The 22,523-nt window shown below is 46.2% G+C and overlaps 1 protein-coding gene across 1 annotated transcript in view; it reads left to right on the top strand.

Moving 5' to 3' along the window:
* Window positions 1–16,011, top strand: part of LOC126530565 (L-lactate oxidase-like) — a 72,077-nt gene extending 56,066 nt beyond the window's left edge. Inside the window, exons 7-9 of the mRNA XM_050177830.3 lie at window positions 1,076–1,234; window positions 12,872–12,941; window positions 14,673–16,011. Of these exons, the coding sequence (XP_050033787.1) occupies window positions 1,076–1,234; window positions 12,872–12,941; window positions 14,673–14,785 (342 nt within the window). The 3' untranslated portion in view covers window positions 14,786–16,011. The remainder of the gene's footprint in view (window positions 1–1,075; window positions 1,235–12,871; window positions 12,942–14,672) is intronic.
* The last annotated feature ends 6,512 nt before the right edge of the window (window positions 16,012–22,523 follow it).

The raw sequence follows: 22,523 nt of genomic DNA, 5'->3' as shown, positions 1-22,523 counted from the left end.
CCTACCGCAGGTTCTCGTAGATGCCCAAGCCTGATAGAAGTCGGACCTCCAAAAAAAGACCGTCTGACAGCTCGCGACTTGCGTGGAGATAACGCAAGTGTTAGTATCTCACGTTGTTAACGTAGAAGTTATTCTCGAGCTGAAGAAACCAGATGGCAGAGCTTCTCCTGCAAAACTTCGGCAGGCCATACATCCGCGAAAGGTGCAAGCACAGAACACCTTCAGCAAGCTGTTAAGCAGAGAACATCTTGCGGTGAAATCTCGAATGCCGATAGCATCAGGATTGCGGATGTCGCTCAGGGCATCGCGAAGGTTGTGCTTGTGGCGTTGCCGTTCCTCTCGGTGTTGTGTAGGCCGGGCGTCACCGCCTATGCGAGCCACCGTCGCAGGTTTGCGGTAGCGACCAAACGTTTTTGCATAAATATAAGCTGCGCGAACTACAGTGAACACTTTGGTGAACGCGCACACAAAAAACGAGACGAGCGGATGGGACGAGTGGTTGTGACTCCGCTAGATCTACCACACTTTTAATTTTTAATTGGTCATCACCCGTTGAACCGAGTGACCGATGCCGGGGATAATGACGACGTCTGAGTTGTGACATATAGGATGGAAATAATGGTTAATGCAATGAATTGTTAGAAAATAAGACCCAAAGTCCTCGATGTCGTTGTAATTTGAATGTGTGATCGGGCACAGCCTGTGGCACCTGGGCCAGTGATCTGTACGTTCCAGTTTTTTTTATACTTCTTTCGTAATCATACATTGCCTTCAGTGGGATATTTTAGCGATGACGGCGTCCAAGCCATCTCAGGGCTTAAGACAAAAAGCGAAAACAACATAAAATGTAATAGATAGTTAGAAAATACGGCCCTGCTTAGCTGTTTATGATGTGAAGCTGCTAAAGGTATCGCCAAGCTGTGCAGACTCATTTTTTCTTGAGCTGACTTGTATAAGTTTTACTTCTTATTGCTGGTAGCGCTATTCTGTCTTGTTTCGCTCTGAAATGGGGCTCGCGGTACATGGTATATCGGTAGTGTTCGACACAAGGCGTCCCTGGTGTACTTGATTGCAGCTGGAGGTGCTGCCGGAGTTGGTGCGTGCCGTGAGTGGGCGCTGTGAAGTCTATATGGACGGCGGCATCCGGTGTGGCGGCGATGTGGTCAAAGCGTTGTCCCTAGGAGCCAGAGCAGTGTTCATCGGCCGGCCAATCTTCTATGGTCTGGGATACAAGGTGAGCGTCTTTCCTCGAAACGTGACATGCCGCAAATTGTGCGTGTGATTGAGCTAGATAGATAGATAGATAGATAGATAGATAGATAGATAGATAGATAGATAGATAGATAGATAGATAGATAGATAGATAGATAGATAGATAGATAGATAGATAGATAGATAGATAGATAGATAGATAGATAGATAGATAGATAGATAGATAGATAGATAGATAGATAGATAGATAGATAGATAGATAGATAGATAGATAGATAGATAGATAGATAGATAGATAGATAGATAGATAGATAGATAGATAGATAGATAGATAGATAGATAGATAGATAGATAGATAGATAGATAGATAGATAGATAGATAGATAGATAGATAGATAGATAGATAGATAGATAGATAGATAGATAGATAGATAGATAGATAGATAGATAGATAGATAGATAGATAGATAGATAGATAGATAGATAGATAGATAGATAGATAGATAGATAGATAGATAGATAGATAGATAGATAGATAGATAGATAGATAGATAGATAGATAGATAGATAGATAGATAGATAGATAGATAGATAGATAGATAGATAGATAGATAGATAGATAGATAGATAGATAGATAGATAGATAGATAGATAGATAGATAGATAGATAGATAGATAGATAGATAGATAGATAGATAGATAGATAGATAGATAGATAGATAGATAGATAGATAGGATCCCGCTTGCTTATATGCACGGGGGAAGGCAGAAATGTACTTTAAAGAGATAAGCACAGAGCAAGATCTGAGTACGTAGACGGATCGGCACTCAGCATCCTGAGGCCGCACCTCTCACTAGAACAGTCCATCTTGAAGGTTCATATACACCGTAAGAAGCGAACTAGCGCTCTGGCTGTCTTTAGCGCATACGTCCGTTGTGCGTGCCTGCTGTCATAATGTCTATTGCTCTGAGAGTGGCTGGTTGCGTGGTGCTCGAGTGTTGTACACAGCGTCTGTTTCTCCGTACTGAGATAAGGGCAGATACCCAGAATATGTGCGATTATTTCAACAGAGCCACAAGTGTCAGAGGTAGGCCTGTCGGCCTATTCAATAAGAATTGCACCGAGTCGTGAGGTGTACTTAGTCGGCGCGCTACTATTAAACGCCCTATTGCATGTCTCTGTTTGCACGGAGTTCTGAAGTGACAAAAATTTAAAAGGGCAATTTTTATGCTATAGTAGCGCACCACCTATAACAAGGGATGCCTAAAATTCCACAGCTGAAAGAACCCGAGGACACTTAAACACTTCTGATGAGTTCTGAATGCGAAAGCCTTACTGTCGAATTGAGCACCGCTGAGCGGTCTTTCGCGTTTTGTGCGGCCAGTAATGTCATCGAGTTTTGCGATTAAATTGTCTGGGATAATTTTTTGTATAGTTCATACGTTAGCATGTTGGCTGTAGACTGGGATCATTTGGAGCATGTTTCTGATAAATCAAGGAAGCCGCATGCCATCGGCGTCCTGAGCGACGAGAGAACGAGGAAGCAGCTGCGGCAACCAAGGCCGGCAGGCACGCGCAGCAGCTAAACCCAGTAGGGGGGGGGGAGGAGAGAGAGAGATACAGACCGTGGCAGGTTCCGATAGGGAGACGGCGGCAACCGCACGCACGCGTCATGCGACTGCCTCGCGGAAGACAACTCGTCTCGCCCCGCAGCGTCGCGTCGCCATATCTCGTCACCAGCGCGCCTGGCGACGCTCTGGTGACGTGGCGTCGCCGGCGACGCCCTCTCCCCTCACGCAACACCTGGCGCGCTGGCGTTTCAGCACGTGCTCCGATTCGCCCGCTCTGCTCCGTCGAGGCGTGCTCGCGACGTGGTGTCGCAGCCAATAGGAATTTAGGTGCCGTTTCACAGCTACAAACGCCGTCGGCTTTTTCGCTGAATGGGCCATTTGATGCTTTCGCATCAAAACGTAGTGCGAAGAGGCCAAAATCTCTTCTACACGATAGCCAGCTGCCGCTGCCGTCGCGAAGCACCACAGCCACGAATGCTTTTAATTACAACGCATACGTGGCTGGCAAGGAACATGGCTTGGTTCGCGCTTAAAGAAGAAAAAAACAGAGGCCAATGAAGTTCGGATATCCGTAGGATTAATTGATATCTGTTCGCTCAACTTAGCTAAAGTGTCTTTAACAACCCACTGTCCAACACATGACATATTACCATCGAATACGACTGAGACACAGAGCAGTTTGTCAAAGAAAGTTAATCCCTCTGTCTCGTCGTTGCTTCAAGCTTGCATGATGGCGCCGCGGAAGCAATCACGTACGTAACGGGCGTTTGCTACGTGCGCAGAAGCTGGGCCCTTTGGCAATGAAATTTTGGTTTTCAGGGTGGAATTTGCAAAATTTATCAATCCAAGGAATTAATTGCCTGAGCTGACCGCATATGCAGAAGTGATTATGAAATTTTCGGACGGCGTACTTCAGTTTCGCATTGAAGTCGACCTTAAAACTCTTTAGGTGAGTGAGTTAATTCGGCCAATTTTTGTATTGACTCTTGTAATTAATAAGTCGAGACATTTTTATATTCCAGCTCCTGTGGTGAAAATAACACCGAAGCAATGCCCTAGTTGTCTCATCTTCCACGTCATAAAGAAACTTCAAGCAATTTTTATGAAACAGCCTAGATATATGTTTTTATGTGTTCCTAAAATTTGACTGCTGTTATGTTCTGCTAATGCAGCAAATGAATTTACTCGCTTTGCGGCACATGAAGCCCCTAACATGTTTTTCCTTATCTGTCCTGTACTGTTTCGTGCAGTCCATGCCCCGTCATAACAGGAGGATCCTAACATTAATTGAATATTGAGCCTTCCCGTGAACGAACCTTCGGCGGCGAAACAAGCGGCACCTTGCAATCCTTTGTACTTATTATACGAAAAATGTATTTCATACTCATGGAAGGAAACGCGTCAATTTAAGGCAATGTAATCGGTTACTTTTCTTTCCGCCATCTCCAGTTCGAGTGAAAGCGGCGTAATTTTCGTTTTCACGCTTCGACCAAAATTCATGCTATCTTTGAACTACGAGATGCGTAGTAGCGTGGCCAATGTTGCTACTTTGGCGCGTGTCGCTAAACTGATACAGAAAAATAGGTGAATTTATGATGAACTTTGCATCAACGTCGCTAAAACTGTTGATAAAACTCGACTGAACTTTACATACCGTAGGTGTGCGAGCACGCCTGCGTTTCAAAACGCATGCACATAAAAACTTCAGTTTGGCCTAGTTGGTGTTTTCTGCATATCATATTGACCGCAAATAAAGACGTGGGCAGTGGAAGAGAACACAAGAGCGACCGCCCCTGTCGTTTTTGTGTTGTCTTCAGCTGTCCCCGTCTTTATTTGCGGTCAATATGATATGCATTCACACACACACACACACACACACACACACAAACACACACACACACACACACACACACACACACACACACACACACACACACACACACACACACACACACACACACACACACACACACACACACACACACACACACACACACACACACACACACACACACACACACACACACACACACACACACACACACACACACACACACACACACACACACACACACACACACACACACACACACACACACACACACACACACACACACACACACACACACACACACACACACACACACACACACACACACACACACACACACACACACACACACACACACACACACACACACACGCACACACACACAGGCACGCACGCACACACACACACACACACGCATACGCACACGCACACGCACACGCACACACACACGCACACAAACACACACACACGCACACACATACACACACACACACACACGCACGCACGCACATACACACACACGCACGCACATGCACACACACAATATATATATATATCACGCAGAACATCGATTCAGAGAGGAAATTTGTAGACAGATAGGAGACATTAGAAGTTAAGATAGTAGCTTTATCGGCCATATGTGTCACGCGCGCACGAATAAACATGAAGACATCTTGCTCGATGACCGCGAATACTCGCTGTCAAAACGCTGAAGCGAGGAAGCGATGCAGGAGCAGCGAACTAATTGACCTTCGTGCTGCCTCTGGCTTCAACGTGAACAAAGCGGCGAAGACACAGCGCACACGAAGCTATCAGCACTCTGCGCACTGTGTGCACCGACTGCTTTTCTTCCTTGTGCGCGCGAGATTGAGCCACAATCGCCGGCTCACCCTCGCACGCTTTCACTCGCACGCACAGCATACGGCACGCGGCGACGCGCCCTTGGACTTTATACGGAACATCGATGGCGACACCGACGACAAAATGTGCCTGGAATGTCCATATCATTGCTATCGCAGTGAAAAACGTGGGTGACGCTATTTTAGCACGTAAAGAAAAGCACTTAGGCCGCATTATCCCTGAAAATTGTGTGGTACTCTTCGCTCATGAAAGAACAGAGTTCTTCAACACGAGCTTGGTCGAATGTTGTTAACACTGCGATAACAATGGCGTGTAGTTTCTGTAGGTCAAATACTGCGCTTCTGCCCCTTAATTCATTTGAAAGCTTCGTGTTGTGTTGATTAGTATGAGAAATTTGCGAAATGGAAGCGGTGCGTGTTCAGATTAGCGTGCACGAGAGAAGCCGCTCCGATATGTACGCCTTTCTACTGTATATCTGTCTGATTATATACCTGCTGCGTCCTAAATCTCACCATACACTTTATTGAAATTAGTCTTGGAAAATATTTTTCCGCTATGGCTGCGAACGTCCACAAGTCGAACGTAGTTAGTGAAACTACAGAATCTGCAGTGGCATATTCCCTTCAAATTGGTTTTGTAAAGTGGAAAAAAAAATAAAGAAAACCTGAATTTCGTGAGCACAAAGTGATGTTTCTTAGACCCACCGCGCTGTGAAGCACAAGCACGATGTGAATACCGCTTATATGACGACAAGCGTCGCTTCATCATGGTCACAGAGTTTATGCACGGTACAGCCAACTTGGGTCACATACGTGTAGCTTTTTAATAATAATGTACGACCTAGATGGCTGTTTCTGAAGAGACTTTCGTAACTTCGAAGTCGATAAAGTGTCGCCTATCGTTCTGTCATGGCACTAGAAAAAAATTCACTGACGATTATGATACTCGCTAATGCGAAATTTGAGTGCAGCTGTATACACTCTAAAACTAGGGAGGGTATCGCAGGAGTGAAGCGGCCGATGTACTCTTCAAAGCGTCGTTTTACTCTTGCAAAATGTCGAGTGGAGTGAAATGCATTGTTCACTCCGTCACCAAGGGGAGAGTGAAATGTTCTTTTCTCTGCCATTCTGAGAGAAAGAGTAGAATGCCTGTTCTACTGTTGCCGCAGTAGGGAACAAAACGTAGTGTAATCTTCTGCTTCAACTGTAGGAGGCTGGCCCCGAACATGGCGATGTATCACTCACGCACGCTGGCCAATCAACACACCGTTTTGTTTCTAGGAGAATATGCAGCCACAGTTCAAAGGAACGCGGAGCGAGCGCTCTACTTTTTCACTCGGAGTCGCTCCACCGCGCGTGCGCTCTACATCGCGGAACAGCACAGCGCCGGAGAAAAGTGATCCGTCCAGCGAGAAGCAATGAAGGCCATCCAAGGGAGATCGTGTGTCAGCCATCTCGCGTAGCCCCGAAAACATGACAGTCGTTCGTCATTCGTTGAATATAACAAGAAATTCTCCACGGTGAGTGAATTCTAACTTAGGTGCACATTCTGCGTATATGACATGCTATCGCCAGGAAGTCGTCGCGGCGCTTAGCCGACGCGATTGTCAACGGACTAGGCAAGCGCGCTGTGTATCTCGATGTCAATCGAAAAAGCCAGTCATCGCGTTAACTGCATGTAATTTTATCACTTGCCGCTTTGAAAATCGCAAATGCTGCCAGAACCATGGTATGTTCAATAAGACGTGAGGCGAGAGGACGCTTCAAATGGTTTGTTCACCAGCCCATATTCCGAGCCCATGCGGAGCGTGCATAGCGTGCGTATTGTGTGTTTGAATTTATTCAGTTTGGTAATCTACTGCGTACGGAACGTTGTTGAAATAAGGTGTCACATAGTAGAAGGCGTCATTTTGCTGGCGGCGTGCTTTCGTTACAAATAAGCCGCGTGCTTGACGGTGTCTCGCCCATGGGTAATCTGCGACCACTGAAGTTACGTGCAGCGCCAGTGCTAGTTAGAAACTTTGCCGCAGGTATTCAGCAGCATGCTGCAAGAGGTCATTTGGGCGTGTTATCTTGAACTTACTGAAAATGCATGAGGAATCCATGTTTTATGCTGAATAAAGTATAAACCCCATATAAGCGATCTTGCGTGCGAACGCGAGAAGCGCTGCGATGGAGTTGGCTGTCGCCTTCGCTCGTCGCCTACAAGTCGTACTCCGTGCGAGCGACGATTTTGAGTGGCGTATCCCCGGTGTTGCCGGTATGAGGGCGCAAATACGCGTCGAAACTAGCGTTACGCGTGGTTTAGTCATTTAAGTTGATGTATTTTACTGTTAAAAGTAGCATAAGATACTTCCGAAGGTTTTGCAGTAGGTTCTTATCCTTGCATGTATAAGAATTCAATCGTTTGCTCGTTCGGCGCGACAATCGGTAGTATTTGAGCGATGTACACCCAATTCCGGCTTCGCGCTATTGGCTAGCCGCTCATAGCACTTGCGGGAGACGAGTGACGAATTCTAGATTTCTAGAACCGAGCGATCTATTCAAGCGACGGTCCGTTTTTTCGCTCGATGCCGTCGCTCGTTGCCGTCGCGCCCCAAACGCGCTCTCATTGGGTTAAGCCCCAAGACTGAACTGTTTTTCTCATGTATTGAAATGGTGTGATTATATGTGTGATTTTGTCTCCTGTTGCGGTTTTCGAGCACGGTGCGAATCTGAAAGGGTGCTTATGTCTACCAACTCGCTGAATTGTCAAGCAGCGAGTTATGCATCGGCATCGAATATAACGGCTGCTGTGTGGAATTACAATTGCTGGACATGCCTGTGCATTTTCTAAAATGAGTTGGCGTTTCAGAGTTATGGCATATGAACAGCTAAATCACACTACCTCAAGAGGTTACAAGCGTAATGTGTGCATCTTGCTACTGCATGGCAGATCAAAATGTGTTTATTGCTTTAATATTTGTAGTGGAGAAATAAACTATCAAAATAAAACATTGCGTTAATTCCGTGTTACCAGTCATCTATCATACAGAAAACAAAGAGTTGGTCTAATAAACTAATAACGGCGGTCTAACTGCAACGTTTACATGCTTGCAAAAATGTAAAATGCTAGATTTCAGACTGCAGCACTAGTCGAGTCTGTCAAAAATGAACGCCATTGCGCACCTCATAAATGAAAATAAGTTCATGCCTGTTAATAAGCTTAGATGCAGGCCGCAGTGAACTTTCTCATTATTATTGAAATGTGGGTAAGCTTGCCATAACAAGCCTTGTTGCCCTTTCTTATAGGCACATCCAGTCACGTCCATTGAACTGGAGGACCACATTTTGATCCTTACTGAGCATCACGTTTGCAGATATGATCCTCAAGTTATGGCCTGAGCCTGAGCACAACCAGGGATGGTGCGGGGGGCACACTGGGCACGTGCTTAGGATGTGTCACAAGTGGTGTTTGCGGTACACCAGACTAATGACAGACTTATGACGTCTGATAATGACCAATATTCTATTTGTTAGCAGAAGTATTTTAACATTGGTGCTGAACGAGGATGAACTTTTTGTTTAAATCTAAAAATTGAAGTTAGTTTAGCACGTGACTGTTGCAGTCATTTAGATGTTTCGCATGCATTTCTGTAAGAAGACTAAGAGCTAAGACTTTCTTTTAGTGCCATAACCTTGACTGTCTTGATGTTGTTTTACACCATGTCCTCGTGTTCACTTTTGCACACGATATTTTTCAGGCCCCCGCTTTATATAATGCAAGAAGGCAGCTGATGGACACAAAGATGTCAAAGAACCAGCCCAGCGCGACTCTACGTAGAGGAGAACACGCCAAACAATCAAAATACATTGCCATGCAATTTGAACGAGAAAACTACAGTATGTCACACTAAGATAAAAATTCTCACGTGCTCTAGGCAGTCATCCTAACGTGGTATATTTATGTAATGTCTCTGATGGTAAAGTCAAAATTAAGTAAGCTCTCTGGAAACAAACACATATGAACAAGTGTCGTTGAAAAGTTAGAAATATGTTTAAAAAAAAGTTGATTAGATTTGTGACAAGTGACTACCTTTTGTCTTGCTTCTCAACAGGTATATCCATGTGATAAAAAAATAGTGGTACAATGAAATTGCATATTTGCTGAGTGACGTGACATACATACTTGCAATGAGCACAGTGCCTGTGTTCACTATAAAAAGCAACAGATCATGCTTGGTTAGGTGCTTACGTACATTTAACATTGCACAGCTTTAACAGCTTACATTTAATAACACGCAAATGCAAGGGTGCAAATACAAACCACTGTGATTATGTATTTTAAACGCTGCCATGAAGCAGACAGATTTTCATGTCTCCTCTTTCATCTATTTGTTACACATAATTTTAGAAGTATGGCTTCCTTTTAGGTTCCAGAAAGGGTTCCATTGGGGGACGAGAATCCCATGTTTAAGAAGTCATTGTCGTTTACGTGCACGCTCACGAAACTAGTTCATTAGAACCGCTCGTGCCTCCCGAAGCGAGACCAAGGAGCAATTAAGGCCTTTAACTGTGTACGCCGTGGTGCACACTTACATCTTAGAAGCTGGAGAGTCACTTGGAATTGAAAATTATTTTTAAAATGTAAAATTGTGGTTTCTCCTTCTCTGAAATAGTCATATGATAGCTTCTGGCAGGTCTTTGACATTGTGATTAGGGTGACTCGATCTACTTGCCAACCAAGTATTCTAGTGGAGATAGCGATGCATTGAATGCAAAGAACTGAGAGCATCTGAGTAGAACACTTGTTCATCAATTGGCGGATGTGAACATATAGTGTTAAGCAAAAGCTCCCTAGTTTCATGGCTGCTGTAAACATAAATTTTATAAGGCAAAATAAAATAAACCATTTTTGCACATGGTAAATTTCTGGACTTAAGATTGAGTGCACATTGAGGTGATGTATTAATATACCCAGACACAAACGTACTTGTTTTAAAACGAAAATTCTGTGAAGTGCGATATTTTTTTACTTTAGCGCACCTTAACTACTTCAGTAGGAAAAAAGCTTTGGTATCAGGTAGTTGGTTCATTCTGCAAGTATATGCATAGGCGCATGCAAAATCCACGTGCATGGAAGGGATATGTTATACAGGATGGTGCCATTCTGAGTTCATGTTTTGCTTCTTTGTCTTTTTCGTGCACTTCTCTGCCTCTATTTATGCTTATGTCGCCTTTGATGCATCATATTCATCACATTTGATTTTTGGTCCACATCTGAAGCCAGGCTATACTTTATCAAGTTAGATTGCATATTCAACGAGTCACAATAGTTGATCCTATAATTATGCAAGCTGCTCCTCAGAAGTATAGCATTCTTACCGTAATGGGAATGAAAAGCTACCATATATGACAAGAGATTTGATGCGCGAGATTTTAATACGAATGCTCCTTGCCATTTTATGCTGATTTGCTACACACTAGATAATATTGCAAATTTAATTTAATTTATTTGTGAGAAAGTGTAACGGATCAGTCCCAACAGCACCAGGAAACTACTTTCGTGAGGAGGCCAACCGAATAGGAAATATGATATGCCTCTGTACCGCTTTGAGACCGGGCGGGATATTGCTGCACATTTCTAAATGCACTGTAATCTCAGTCAGGAACATCCATACGCTGCACAGGACGTTATGGAATGAGCTGCTGTCTTAGAATATGGCACAGAAAAGAAGTTTCTTGCACAAGTTATCTACATCACCAGCCCCATGCTTAGCAGCTCATCTGGTAACCTCTGCCTGTAAGTGCATGCGTTTTGTGCCAGAAATGCGTTTGCTGGCCAGTATTGTGACGCATATTTCTCTTCGATCATAGTGTCAATACTTTGTGAGGTTGCACACGTTTATTCTATGTTTAACTTCCCATTGTATACTTTATTTTTCAAAAGAAGGATCCAATTGAAATTAAACGATATTTATACACTGCAATACTGATGAAACTTTAGATAATATACTTATGTTTTATTACAAGATGTGTTCTAAAGTTCATGGGCATTATTGCAATGTGATTTTATGTGTTTGTCAGTATGCTTCTCAAATTATTATTCAGTTTGTCTTGTGACTGATCAATAAAGATTAGGACCTTTTAAGAGATAAAATATTTTATGTGAGTAACTAGGTGACTACGGATTACATCCATTCACCAAGCAAAAGTGCAGGAGCTGCTTATGAAGGAATAAAATATTCGTCACATGCTAGCATTGCGAATACCTTCTAACATGACCATGTATCTACATCGTGCTTTCGCGCTATTGGGAAGAGTACTAGCACTCTGTTCTAAAGGAGTACAAGCACTCTGTTTGGGGGAGTAGAAACACTCGGCTTGGAGGAGTTGAAGTACTCGGTTTGAAGGAGTAGAAGCACTGTCTGGGGGAGTACTATTACCCTTGTGGGGAGAGTATTGGCACTCTGCAGAAGAGTGCTAGCATCCCTTGCGGTGGAGGAATAAAACCCTGTCAGCAGGAGTTGGCCTACTCTCTCTCAAAGTGGGTCGGTCTACTCTCGAAAAGAGTGAAATATGGGACAAGGAGATACTCCCACAAAGGGAGTGCCCGGAACTCTGTTTTTAGAGTGTACGTATTTTCATCTCGCGATATATTGCATGGTTGGCGCGGACAATGTCTCGTGTGGTACGTTGCAAACTGCCTCACTAGCAGGGCGATCGCGAGAGGCAGTGCGTGGGTGACGCACGGTTGCGATTGACAGCAGCCGCTCATGCAGCTTTTCGTTTCCATATGTGGTATCAGTGGACGTGCTCGCCGCATGTCATTGGTGAACAGACGACGGCCCACTACTATGGTGCCTTTTCGTAGTCGTCGTCGCCGCAGACTCCCATCTTGTGCGGCACACTTCTCACACTTTCACCACACCCTCCTCCTTGGCTTTCTGCCTTGCGGTTTCGCCGCATCCTCCTCCTCTGCTTTCCTCCTCGTGCTGTCTTCGCTAGCGCCGTCTTTCATCCCGCGTTGCGCTCCGCGTTCGCATTTTCATCCTTTGTGGCGATCGTTCGCTCGGTTACGTCAAGTGACGCCGACGTTAAACGCAGGAACGGGCGCCTGAGAACTGCGCTCTAAAAGGCAGTGGTCACCACCAAGGAAATTTTGTCACCAAACAGACAAGAAAGTCGCTATAATGGCAACACTGTGAGTGACCTCGCACACTCAGGTAATTATGCGTTAAAGATGTAGGAAATTTGACCATTGCCAGATAGGTATTTCAGGCGAGCATTGCCATAGACAAGGCTTCCATGACGTCCTCGAACTTTACCGTGCATACAACGCCTCTGCTACAGACGGTAATCAAAGCAAGACGCTATAGAACACCTATACTACATGTCGCGATTTTTTTTTGCGCAGGGTCAGCAGGGAGTCACCGAAGTACTCGAGTGCATCCGCCGGGAGCTGGACAACTGCCTTGCACTAATAGGTGAGAGCGTTAAAGCGAAAAGCTTTCCTTGACTCTTGAGCCGGTTGTCGTGGTCGGTAGTCGGAGGTTGGACATCTGCCGCGGTTACAAAGGCGCGAGCACTCATGAAACTGAGTTGAAAGAAAAATTTATTCGCCCGTAGACGCGTACGACAGCGGCGTGTATCAATACAGGTACACAGATTAACTGCAGCATAATGTATCGTGCATCACACTCGACAAGTTACAGGCGCGTTTGTCACCGAATGCTGACCATTTAGCTCATTGAGAAGCACGTGCTGTCCACTAGTACTACAGATGGACTGGTTAACGACTCTCTACAGAATTACGCAACGTAACTAGAATCGCTGCCTTCTCCGCTTTATTTTCTCCTAGTCCTCCGCCTCCTCTGAAATAACTGGCGACAAAATTTCTTGTCTTGAAATTGAGGTCTGTGGGAATATCACTTCGGCTGTGCATGTCCTATACAGGCGGCAGTGGGAGATTGGCAGAGCTGCAGTGACCTGCTGTTTTGTTCTAACAGACCGAAAAGAAGTTGCTCTTACCGCTGCCTCGTAACCCCTTCAATTTCGCAACAAGATTGCACTATTTGGCCCACGTCATTCAATGCGTCTTTCGGATTCGTTGTTTGTCTTCATCTGTAGTATAAGTGGTCGACAGGCACTCGAACGGCTAAACCCTTCCAGGTATCTGTAGCTACATGCTCACCTCCATTGCGCATACGGTGGTAGTTCTTGCAGGTTCTTTTAGCGCAAACCATACATGAAAATATACCACGTGTGGTATTAGGATGTCAACGAAGGCGTGGGATATTGTCGCGAGACTTGATCAAAAAATAAAGCTGCGCCAAGCGCACAATCTTTAAAAGTATTCTTATACTAACAACAGAGATAAGGGGAGTGCAGGTGAGACAAAAACAAAGATTAGAGGACGACCAAACACGCGCTGACTTCCAGCAGACGTTCGAACTTCAGTTTGATGTGAGCTCCTCTCCAGCTTTCCTCTGGTCTCTGTTTTTGTGCCAACCATTTATTTGGCGCCAGTGAGGTACTCAATGGCGCCCCTCCCAAACAAACTCTCTGCTCTCGGACCACTATCTGCACTAAATACACGGAAACGATTGACGCCCCCTTTGCAAGCGCGGTGCCGGCTATCGGATAAGCCCCAGAACGTTTGAAATTGGCTCCATATCGAACCAACCTTTACCCGATCCCTCGCATCTACTTCTGTCTCCAAACGTCCCCAGTCCTGGGCAGAGTAACTCACTTCACTGCCACTATTACTAAAGCTTCAACAAGGAGTCCTGGCAAGGCATATAGATGCGCTCTTGTACACTTAACGTCAGACCAGATGCTCTGAGATAACAAGTGTTTTCTCTCTCTCTCTCTTTTTCTTTCTCTCTCTCTCTCTCTCTCTCTCTTTTTGTATTTGTCTCACTTGAGCTGGTAGAACAACCATGTACTGCTACAAACTCGCGCAAGTTTCCGTTTTCGTTAGAACAAAAGCATAAGTCCCTGAGAATGATCTGCATGGGAATGAACAGCTTGAAATAAATTTCCCGTTCTCTTTTTTATATCATCAAGCAATGAATGAGGCGCACATGCTGCGTTTCGACTAATCAAATGGAGCAGTGTATTAGCGCTTCTGTTGTCGTCTTCCTATTTGTGTTCGTCTTGCTGCGCTGTCTCGCACTTCAGAAGCATTTCTATTAACATAAGAATTTCCTATGCAGGTTGTTCCGACGTGGAAAAGCTACACCCTGGCTTCCTGAGGCGCAGCGCCGTTTCCTTCCACGAGCAGACCAGCTCTACGCCACACGACTTGGCCACACGTTTCTCTTCATGAAAAACAGAAATATTGTGAAGAATTTATGTGCGGTTTTAGGTACGCAGATTCATGATTGTGTATAGTACAAAGAAGCTGCACGCCTGCAAGGCCGACTGTAACAGAACGTGTGACCCCGTAAAGAGCCTAATTCCAGATAGTGCAGATATAGAAAACCTTCCGTGTAATATTTTTCGTTTGAAATACGAGTAGATGCGTCGCGGAAAGCTAGCAAAATAGCCGTTTTTGACAATGAAACTGACACAAAACACAGACATTGCAACTCGCCGTAAGTAACGCATGACACAGAACACGCGGCTTCTAAGCATGTTCTCGGAGGTTTCCGAGATTATCCGGCTCCCGTGGTTGCCCGCGGCGCGCTGAAATTCTCGGAGACGACGTGCTGGGATTTACGTCATATGTGCTCACCACTAGGTTCATGCGTCGTCTGTTGTGCTATTTAAAATATTCTAATAAGTGATTCAGCAGAGCCAACGAGTTGGAATCAATATACAGCTAAGCTTTCTGTGAGTCCACAAAGAGTCGAAACATTAGTACACGCACGCACCCCCCCCCCCCTACCCCCACCTCTCTGCACACGTACACAAGCTCGAGCGCACACAAATTATACTGAGCCTTTCGTTAAGCGGAGTTACTGACTACTATAGCTAGTATGGAGGACACCTTGAACGCATCATGGTTACAGAGGCAGCATGCACATACGTGCGTAACGAAATTCGAGTCCATTCTATCCGCCAGAAGAGTTTAGTTGCTCATTACCGTGCAACCGCGTATGCGCGAAGGAGAACTTCTTCGTTCTTTTTTTTTCTTTCCTCCTCACGGCTGGCGCTACCCCTGCCGCGGATGCGCTGAGGCGACCACCATGTAGTCGTGGTGCAAGGAACGCAGCGGCGCGCGCAGCATACGTACTCCACTGTGACTGGTTGGCCTATGCGACAAGAGAACAGCCAGGCCCACGGTTACGAAAACCGGCGAGTTGCGCAATGAAAGCGTCGCTTTCAAGAATTAGAGGATTAGAAATTAGAAAGAGGATTAGATTAGGAATTAGAGGATCTAGAAAATATTTCTTCAGTTTTTTACATTACTAATTTATAACCAATTTAGGCAAAATGAAGCTTCGGCGCAGTTGGCCTTTAGTTTTCATGCTGGTGTTATACGTACTTTTCAGCGGGGTGCCCACAACACCAGTGTATTGGGTCGAAATAAAACACGAATGGAATAGATAACACGTTCAGAATTCATCTGAGCTACTCTTTCTTGGAGGAGGTAAAGAGACGAAAAGTCAGGAAAAAGTGCGTGTACACACAATAAAGATGTTGCACTTAGTAGCCTTGATTCCAGCGCTATGTTGTAGAAAGAACCCATTGGGGCTGGTGAAATGGTACAGCAAGATGACAAGAGAAGGCAGCAACTGTAGCTGTGGTAGTAATTGAAGCATGCACGTGGCACAGGGTCAACGCTTGAATGACCGTCAATTTGCATAAACCGGAGAAGTTCTTGCCATAATACGAACACGTGGTCAAGACTCGAAGGGAAGGCCTGCTTGTTTGGTCAGTCTGAAGAGCAATTATGCAACTTACTGGTAGAATAAGTCAGATGCGGGACCAGCGCTAACGTGAGTATAAAATACTTTTGGTGAGGTAGAAATCGTCACCTTTTACTGAACACATAACAAGTAACGTCCAGGCACACCCTGTATGGCTTGTCCCCGCGTTAGCTATGCATTGCATAATTTATTGTAACGCTGAAGGCATACCTGTTCGTTGTGCTTATGTGAGCTTGCTATCTGTGTAAGGTGGATCACCAAAAAAGCTGTTATCAAAGCTTCCGTAAACGTCTTGATTGGAATGAGTTTAGCTTTATTTGCCTGCTTCAATCGTTTTGAATCTATCTATCTATCTATCTATCTATCTATCTATCTATCTATCTATCTATCTATCTATCTATCTATCTATCTATCTATCTATCTATCTATCTATCTATCTATCTATCTGTCTATCTGTCTGTCTGTCTGTCTATCTATCTATCTATCTATCTATCTATCTATCTATCTATCTATCTATCTATCTATCTATCTATCTATCTATCTATCTATCTATCTATCTATCTATCTATCTATCTATCTATCTATCTATCTATCTATCTATCTATCTATCTATCTATCTATCTATCTATCTATCTATCTATCTATCTATCTATCTATCTATCTATCTATCTATCTTATTACGCCCACCCAGTGAGTGAGTGAGTGAAATAACTTTAATAGGTGCCGAGAAGAAGCAGGGGAGACCTCGCGCCACCCGACTAGTCCAACGTAGGGACCGCCAAGCCGAGCTTGACGGCCCGATCACGGGCGCTATAGACGGCCAGGGTTTGGTCGTTCAGTTCGGGGCTGCCCAAGAGCGCAGCCCACCTATCCTCGCTGAAGGAGGAGCCGATGGCTTCATACTCCCACAACACATGGTCCAATGTTGCCGTTAGTTCACAGGCAGGGCAGTCCGCACTAGGATACCTTTCAGGGTATACCCAGTGGCCCAAATTACCGCCAGCTTGGGCCACTAGGTATGCGTTTATGGTATAAAAGTTATAAACAGGGATAAGCTGCTTGTGGTCGTTACGCCGTCGTGCTAGTTCCATCGCCGCCATTCCAACATAGTTATCTGACGCTCATGCCGTCGTCGTCACGCCTTATATGCCAACCCACCGGGCCATGTTGTCTAATGGTTGGAGCCACTAGGAATGTGCTTGAGGTCCTGATGCCGTCGTTGCGTTGCATCGTCGTCACTCCAGCTTCGTCATCGGACTCTTGTCATGCCGTCATCACGAACATCGTCCTGATACAGGCTTAGTGATGCAGTCATTGTTCTCCTCATGCCATGGTCATGCCATCGTGGTCATTTTGTCGTCCTAATCCATACGTTGTCCTATGATGGTCGCGATTTCATCGGTAATTTCATTGCATCGGAAGTTTCATTGCTGTCAGCGTCGCCTACCGACTCTCGTTTTGCCGGCTTCGTCACGCGGTCGCTTTGGCATTGTCGTCACTTAAGCAAGCCATGCCGTTGTCTTCATACCGCCTTCGTCCGTAGCATCGACGTCAGTTCTTGGTCATTTTGCCGTAATCATGCTGTCGTCATTCAGTCGTGATTATGCCGCCATTTTCCTGGCGTCGTCGTCAGGCAGTCACTATCAAGCGTCTTTTGTCAGACCGTCGTCATCATGCAGTCGTGGTCGTGCCATTGTTGTTCCTTCAGTTCGTCATCTGGCTCGTCATGCCGTCGTCGTCAAGCCATTGCTGTCATACATTCTTCGTCATGCCATTCTTCTCACATAATTCTCATGTCATTATCGTAATACAGTCGTCGTCGTGCATAAGTTATCGTACCGTCGTCGCGATGACGCTGCGGGTGTTCTATTGTCGCCATTCTAACTTCGCCAGCCGACTCGCGTCATGCCGTCGTCGTAACGTCGTCGTCATCATACCATTGTGTTCATGCCGTCGTCGTCGCGCTGTAGTTTTACTATCATCATCACTTCCATAACGTCATTCTGTCGTCGTCATACCGTTGTCGTCAATACCGCCTTCATCGATCCATCGAAGTCATTCATCCTTCCATCGCAATCACGCTTTCACTGTTGAATATTAATTATGCTTGCGCTGTCATTCCATCGTCGTCATTGTGTCATCGTTAGGCTGTCGCTATCATGCATCCGTTGTAACACCGTCGTCATATTTCCACTGTGCTCATGCAGTTGTCGTCCAGTGTCGTAGTTTTAGGAATCGTCATTTCATTGTCGTCATGCCGCCGTAGTGATATCGCCTTTGTCGTTCCATCGACGTCACTCCTTTTAGGTCATTCTGTAGTCGTCGCTGCGTCGGCGTGATACAGTCGTCGTCATGCCGCCATGCTGAAGGGTGACCTTGGTAGACAAATACGTCAAAACAAAAAGGGAAGGAAAGACAGGGTGGTTAGCCAGTATAAATACCGGCTGGCTACCATGTGCTGGGGAAAGGCATAAAGGAAATAAAAGGAGAAAGAAGAGAGGAAAAAAAGACTAGAAAAATTCACTCAGTAACGCGATGCTACGCGCAACAGTCAAAAGTGGTCGCAGTTGTCACAGGCCCTTAAAAAGTTCAGCAAAGCGCTGAAGGCCTTGAGCGCCGAACCCGTTTGGACCAGTGTCTTAGAACTGTCTTCTGGGAAGGGGCGATTGTTCAGTTTTTTGAGCGTGGTCACGAGCACTTTTCTTAGCACATTGTAACGTGGGCAGTCACAGAGCAGGTGCGCGATCGTCTCTTCGCAGATGCAGGTGTCACAAGCGGGGCTGTCGGCCATTCCAATGAGGAATGAATAGGAGTTCGTGAATGCCACGCCGAGCCATAGGCGACACAGAAGTGTTGCTTCCGCTCGTGGTATCCCTGGTGGAAGACGGAGTTGCAAACGTGGATCCAATCTGTGAATACGTGTGTTCCTGAATTCACTGGTGTTCGACAGACTTTGCGTAAGGTCGCGTGCGAGGGAGCAAAGACTTGTGGCTGCATCTGTTCTTGACAATGGTATGCGTATAATATGGGCACCATTTTGAGTCGACCGGGCAGCTTCATACGCACTGTGATTTCCCGAAATTCCACAGTGACCCAGTAACCACTGGTAGATGATGTTGTGCTCCTTGTCGATTGCGTGATGGTGGAGTAGCCGGATGTCTGCGACTAATTGCACCTTAGGTCCGGGGTTGAAATGGTACAGCAGACACCGGAGAGCTGCCTTTGAATCACAAAAGATGGACCATGAATGTCGTGGTTTGGGACCAATATGCTCGCGAGCAGCACGGATAGCTGCGAGTTCTGCACCCGTCGGTGATATAACGTGATACATATTAAATTTGATGGTGACAAATTGAGCGAGAATTAGCACTGCTCCAGCTGAACTTTTAAGAGGAGACAGAACCATCCGTGTAAACGTGGGTGCGTTTGTTGTGCTTGTCATGTAGGAATGATAACGCGGTTTGTTTGAGGGTGAAAGATTACATCTCCGTTTTCTTTTTGATGCCAGGAATGACAAGAAGGGCCTGGAGTGGATGCAGGCACCACAGCGTAGAGATGGTCGTGCTGCAGGTCTGAAGTTTGACGTTAAAGTTCCATGGTTGGCGGCAATAATTCTGCTAAACGCTGAACGAGGTCGAGCGGCAGGAAGGGAGGCGAGATGATGCGACGGAAGTCGGACGAAGTGCCTAATGTGCACCCTTAAAGAGTCGACATGAATATACGGACGTATTAATGGGGTGGTCATGCGCAACAGCTATTGTTGCTGCCTTGGATGCACGCCTGGGAAGGCCAAGACAAATTCGCAGAGCTCGAGCTTGCACAGACTGGAGGGTTCGGAGGTTGGTCTTATCGGTCCCACCCAGTACAGGTAAGCTGTAGCGTAGGAGCCAGCAACCGTGCGTTATAGAGTTCGAGCATCGCAGTCACAGACGCACCCCATGACTTTCCCGCAAGAAATCTGAGAATGTGTGTTATCATGACTAGTTCCCTTTTTAGGTAGAAGACCTGAGGACTCCACGAGAGGTCTCGATCTGTTATCACTCCTAGAAAGCGATGCGTCTTCTCGTAGGCAATAGGCTGTCCATCAATTCTAAGAGCGTATGGTCTCATAGCTTTGCGCGTGAAAGCGAGCACAGAGCGCTTCTCGGAGGACACCTCCAGACCTCGTGCTCGAAGATAACTTGATATTAGTGCAGCCGTTTTTTGGAGTCTAGCGCTCACCTGTGGACGCGTCGCTCCTGATGATCAAATGCATATATCGTCTACATATATCGGCACATGGATGGATTGTGGAAGGTTATGAACCAGGTCGATGAGCACGAGGTTAAGTAGAGCGGGGCTCAAGACTCCGCCTTGTGGTACTCCATGGTAGGTGTTGTGTTGACGCACCAGCTATGTTTTGCACCATACATGTTTTGCACAAAGAATGACCTGTCCTTCAAGTAGCTGAATATCTATCGAAACACAAGGCCACCTTGGCCGACATCACCCAAGGCGCCCAGGATGACTCGATGGGTCACGTTGTCATAAGCGCCTTTAATGTCCAGGAACATCGCTGCTGACAGTCTCCTTAGGCTTTTTCCTGCTGACCAGACGAGACAAAATTTATGTCTACAGAAGAGCGTCCACGTCGGAAGCATGCCATTGCGTCAGGGTGTACCTTTTCGTGTTCTAGATACCACTTGGTAAGTGAGTGCCAAAACAATGTGTGACCATACCCCCAAGTACGGCTTGCAGCCGAAGCAACCAAAGTCCTGGAATGACTGCTACAGACATTAAATAAACTTGGCTTCAAGAACTAAGTTGTGTCGCTAGATCGCTCGAAGGCTAATCGCATTGCCGTTGACAGTCATCGTGAGCTAGTTCTGCCGTAATTATTATCGTTATTATTGTTACCCTAAGGTGACAGCAAGGACGAAAGAAGAAGTGGACGAAGCGCGCCTGTCTTTGGAGCGGTTCATATCGGCTTGGAAACCCTTCTCCCCTTTCCATCTATTCATCTTTAAATAGACGTATCCCATCGTAGCAGTTTTGGTGGAGCTGCTAGATAAAACAACGGCTTCCCCAGAGAACGACGACGAGCAGACTGCAGAGGTGCAATCGGTGAAGCTTCAACGAAGTCACCGAATTGTCGTCCTGCTACCAGAGATGAATTCCGACAGCGGCAACCAGCCACTTTCCTCCAGCGTCCCATGACAACTCTACTTCGAGCCATGAACCTTCGCCAGAAAAGCCAGCGAAGACGTGGACGGATGGCTCAGCTTCTACCAAAGAGGAAATGGGTTCAATAGCTGGAATGCCACGGCCCAGCTTGAGAACGTTACCTGTTTCCTCAAGGGGACCGCGTCTGTGTGGTTTCAAAACCACGAAGATTGACAAGTTGGGAGGAGTTCGTAGACGAAATCAAGTGCTTCGGAGATCCGGCAGCTAAAAAGAAGCGTGCAGAGGAAGCGCTAATGCAGCGAGCTCAAATTCCTGGTGAAACCTGCACCACTACATTGAGGAATTGCTCAAGTTCTGCTAGGCCCTGGATCCTCAGATGACAGAAGGGAACGAAGTTGGTCATCTACTGAAAGGGATTGTCGAGGACGTGTGCCAGTTCCTCATCGGAAAAGACAGTCTGGAATCCGTAAGTGATGTTCAGCACTACCGAACATTTGAAGCCCTGAAAGCTCGGGCGTATCACACCGAAGTTCGACCGCCTCGCTAACGTAACTAATGTCGCCAGTGTTGACGTGGTCCCAGCTCCATCCGACCTCGCGTCAGTGATTCGGCAAGTGGTGCGCGAAGATCTTGACCCACGTGAAGTGGTTTCCCTATCGACTCCGAGTTCGAGAGCACTTTCCTTCCCGCGACTTCGGTGAGACGTCCACCACCGCCGCCTCCGTCGATGCCTACAACTTCGCGCCTCGTCCAAGAGTGCCAAACCCTGCTATGAACGCGCATACCCGTTACCAATTGCATGACGGTTACTCACGCAGACCACTTGGCCAGTGTTGACCACGCCAACACTGGCGACATTACGTTAGCCAGGCGGCCGAACTTCGGCGTGATACGTGAGAGTGGGACGGCCGTGCCAGTTATCCTTCTGCTGACCATTTCAGTGCTTCCCGTGAGCGCCTTATCTGCTTCCAATGCGGTATTCGCGGCCACGTCGCCCAATTTTGTCCTCATCGCCGTCGCCCATCACCA

This window comes from Dermacentor andersoni, chromosome 4 (assembly GCF_023375885.2).
Source record: "Dermacentor andersoni chromosome 4, qqDerAnde1_hic_scaffold, whole genome shotgun sequence".
Taxonomy (NCBI): domain Eukaryota; kingdom Metazoa; phylum Arthropoda; class Arachnida; order Ixodida; family Ixodidae; genus Dermacentor; species Dermacentor andersoni.
This window is presented reverse-complemented; position numbering and strand designations above follow the sequence as displayed.